General features: G+C 43.0%; 1 protein-coding gene across 1 annotated transcript; it reads left to right on the plus strand.

The window, feature by feature from the left end:
* Positions 1 to 982: 982 nt before the first annotated feature.
* Positions 983 to 2,964, plus strand: LOC110337095 (beta-defensin 3). Its single transcript, XM_021219840.1, has 2 exons — positions 983 to 1,043; positions 2,746 to 2,964. Exons 1-2 carry the CDS (start codon positions 986 to 988, stop codon positions 2,874 to 2,876), a joined length of 189 nt encoding a protein of 62 aa, XP_021075499.1. The 5' UTR covers positions 983 to 985; the 3' UTR covers positions 2,877 to 2,964.
* The last annotated feature ends 1,095 nt before the right edge of the window (positions 2,965 to 4,059 follow it).

Genomic DNA, 4,059 nt, shown 5'->3' on the forward strand with positions numbered 1-4,059 from the left:
AAAATCCTCCTTTCTCAGTTCTCGGGATGGGTTAAGCCCTGATACTTGTCAATGGTTTTCTATGATAAAGATGTACAGCTGGGTTACAGAATTTCCAAGAGACTTCACTCAGAGATGTGGTACACAGCACCCCTCAGATATTCCCAGTGAGAGCAATAGGGAGATGGTACAAGGGACTTGAGTCTCACTGTTGTTGATTCTAATAATAGAATCCAAACGTCAACTTGACCCCTCACCACTGATGCTCACACCATTTTAGAAAGAGAAGAACCACAGACCCAAAGGCTAGTATGTCCCACGAGTTGTTCATCACGTGGTGGTTAGAACCAGCTACTCCCTCCTTTTCTTTAGGTGGGCATGGGGCCCCATGTTCAGGTAACACGTTACCAACTCATTGCTTTCTCTGAGAGAGGAAGAAGTACACCTATCCGATTCCACTGTAGTGAATGAACCCCCCTGCTGAGCAGTCACTTAGAGAAATCTATGAAATGAGGCCCATGTTCTGACCTAAAAAGCTTGGGGAACCTTGACTTGGCTTACATTCTGATGCATCCAGCAGCTGTATGTGCCCAAGCCCAAATGGATCTATGTGAAATTACTTCCCACTGAGGCCTAAGCCTGTTGCCAGACTCTTAGATGACCAAGTCAAGTGTCTGAGTCATAGGCAAGTAAGCTCCCATTGTAACCAGTAAATCTGTCCCAGGACAGCATGGGTCCCTGTCACCTATGATGTAAGGCAGGAAGCTGTTCTTGTTGAGCAGTGCAGGAGGAAATCATCTGGGAATCCCCACATTTGCATAAGAGACTCTGAGTGTGCTTTTTAAGGGCTACTCCTTGACAAGAAATGTAAAGTGCTCTGTGTTTCATAATTGTAATTTTGGGGTTCTATTCGGTGTGGAAATCTACCCAGGAGGCAGCACCTGGCACTATATAAGGCACTGAACTCAAATCCCTCTGCATCTCTGCACCTAACTAAGCTTCAATCATGAGGATCCATTACCTTCTCTTTGCATTTCTCCTGGTGCTGCTGTCTCCACTTGCAGGTGAGTCAGGGGAGTAGGGTGGTCCCACACTGATATGAAAGACAGCACCCTACATCATATGTGTGTGTGTGTGTGTGTGTGTGTGTGTGTGTGTGCCTGTGTATCTCTGTGTTTGTCTTTGGTGTCTCCCTCTCTATGTATTTTCTCTGTTTCTCTGTGTTTGCATCTCTTTCTGTGTCTTTGCATCTCTGTGTCTCTATGTCTGTGTCTGTCTGTCTGTCTGCCTGTCTGTCTCTCTGTTGTGCTCTCTCTCTCTCTCTCTCTCTCTCTTTCTCTCTCTCTCTCTGCCTGTGTCTCTCTGTGTGTGCATGTGTATATCTTTATGTTCCTTAATCTTTGTGTGTTGGTTTGTCTCTCTCTCATTGAGTGTGTGTGTGTGTGTTCCTGTGCACATGCATCTGTCTTTCTGTCTCCATGTGTGTATGTCTGTCTCTCTGTGTATATGTCCATCTCTATGTTTCTGTCTGCGTCTCTTTCTCCTTTTTACAGATACCCTCCTTACATTCCCATTTTTCTTTCTTTCTTCTACACATTTTAGAAAATGTGTATTGTGTGACTACTAGCACAAAGAATACTTTCTTTTTCCCTTGAAGTATCCTAAGGTAGACACATTCTCTGCTGATCTGCAGCACTTGAATTCCATTTCTAACTCCTGATGCTAAGCTTAAGATTATGAAATGAGTGTCTTATAGGTAGCTTAGAAACAATAACATGAAGAATGTTTGATTTTTACCTGAACAGAAAGGTATTAATTTAGAAATCTTTACATATAAGGAGTAGAGTCTCTGCTTACTCTAGAGAACTCTTCAGAATGACCAGCCCAGCCTGTGATTGAGAACTTCCTCTCCCCCTACCCCATGGAATACCCTTAAGCACACACTGTCTACAGGGTAAATGAGACTCATAGCTCGGGAGGCTATGAAACCCAGTCTCCTAAACTTTTCCATTATTGTATTTTGTGGAAAATATTTACATTCTTTCAAATTGTGTGTATCTGTATGGATTTGTGTATGGGTATGTGCCAAGTATTACAGTACTCATAAAGGCCATAAAAGGATATCTAATCTCTCAGAGATGGGGTTATTTGTAGGCACATATGGCCTGCCTGATATGGTCTTCTGTAGGAGCAGTATGCACTCCTAAAGGCTGAGCCATCTTTCTAGGCTCCAAGCTGTGTTTCACACTTGACATTAGACAAACAGAATTATAGGGTTAGACACCTTAAGAGAGGGGGCTAAAACAAGTAATGAGCTGGAGAGGAATTGATGAACATATCTTAGGTCAAACTGTGGCCTCTATATGTGTGGCACACATGCACTTTCATGTGCACAGTCACACGCAGTGTCTGTTTCAGATACTAGAACAAGGGACTTGTGTGTGGAAAAGTAAAGTCAGGGATACTGAGAAGCAGCTAGGGACTCACACAGAATCTTTCCTGAGCTCTTGCCTGCTGACCCTGAAAACTCCAATCAGTCATGGGTGGAGCAGGCCCTTCAACATTTGGGTCCTAGAAAACCAGCACCCCCTCTCCAGTGCAGTAGTGTCTGTCTCTATCAAGAATTCAATTCAGCCCTGGTAAAACAGATATCCCTGTTTTGGCAGAACAGACAGCTGGGATCTACTTACCATAAGAACACATTGGTATGTATTCCTGACCTGGCACTTTCAATTTAATGTGTGGGTTTTCTTACTTATTTTTCAGCTTTTAGCCAAAAAATCAACAATCCAGTAAGTTGCATGAAGAAAGGAGGCAAATGCTGGAATCGGTGCATTGGCAATACTCGTCAGATTGGCAGTTGTGGAGTTCCCTTGCTCAAATGCTGCAGGAGATAATGGAGAAGAAGACAAAGATCCTGTGAACAAAAGAAAACACCAGAGTTTGCTCCTCCATGAAGATGGACAAAACTTAAAGCAAATTAAAGTTCCTTGATTAAATGCAAACACCTGTTGCCTAAGAGCTGCTTGAGCTCACAGTTTGTTCTCTCTTGGTCTGAATTTTAAAATCCTTACAGAAGTCAATCATTGACACAAACAGGGCTCTCTATGGTACTAGGACAAAGAAGGTCACCCCAGCTACCCTTAAGCTTGTTCTTCTTAGTCATTTATGCCTTGTGTGGTGTGGTTAAGACTTTAATGCACTCTTTGGCTATGAGTGATCTTGAGTGTAGGTTCCAGAGTCTATCATTCATTTCTGTACTGTCCATTGATGGGATATATTACATCATGTTATTTTAAATTGAAAGGCCAAGTTGAGTCAGTGGGGGGCTTTCTTACATGTAGACCTAAGACACAAGGAACTTGTGGAAAACAATGCCTTATTGAAAGCAATAAGAAGGAAGAGCAGGGTAAAGACCAATCAGAGGCTCTGGTTAGTAAAGCAAAAGTTCAGAGTCTGTCCTAGGCCTGACCTTTGCACTGGGGCGTTTACAGTATGATGGGCTCCCTGTCTGGCTTGGGCGGGGCTTTTCAGTTAATGTGCATACAATGTATGCTCATGAGTATAATTCAGCTCCAGCAGGATACCTTAGATTTTCAGAATTCTCTGTCTGAAAGAAGAAATGAGACCCCAGAGAAAAGATATCTCACCTGGATAGACACAACTGATAAAAGGAGTGTTTGCCAAATGATTGACATTTAACAAAAGAATGTTGGCTGAAGATACATACCATAATGTAGTGTATCTTTAAATTTAAAATAGGAGTCTGAAGACAGGGCACTGTCCATAAGTGTGTGCTGTGCAAGCTTACAGATCTGAGTTTGATTCAGAGCACCCATGTAATAAACTAGGGATCACAGCATTTCTGTACTCCTAGTCCTAGGGGATGGGATGGAGACCTGTGGAACTCCAAACTCACTAGCCAGCCTGCCAGACCTAATGCACGACCACAGGCTCAATGAAAGATATATCTCAAAAATAAAAATAGGAGGTGGACCTGCTGATGAGATGGCTCCTCACTTAAGAGCACTCACTGGTCTGGAGGACCTGTTTTGATTTCCAGCACCTAAGAGGCCTCTC

The sequence above is a fragment of the Mus pahari genome, chromosome 19 (assembly GCF_900095145.1).
Source record: "Mus pahari chromosome 19, PAHARI_EIJ_v1.1, whole genome shotgun sequence".
In the NCBI taxonomy this organism is placed as follows: Eukaryota; Metazoa; Chordata; class Mammalia; order Rodentia; family Muridae; genus Mus; species Mus pahari.

Bases quoted from the DNA above. Each gene is read 5' to 3' on its own strand.
- LOC110337095 (XM_021219840.1), top strand. From the start codon at position 986: ATGAGGATCCATTACCTTCTCTTTGCATTTCTCCTGGTGCTGCTGTCT. The intron at 1,044-2,745 runs GTGAGTCAGGGG...CTTATTTTTCAG, and splicing joins GCTGCTGTCTCCACTTGCAG to CTTTTAGCCAAAAAATCAAC.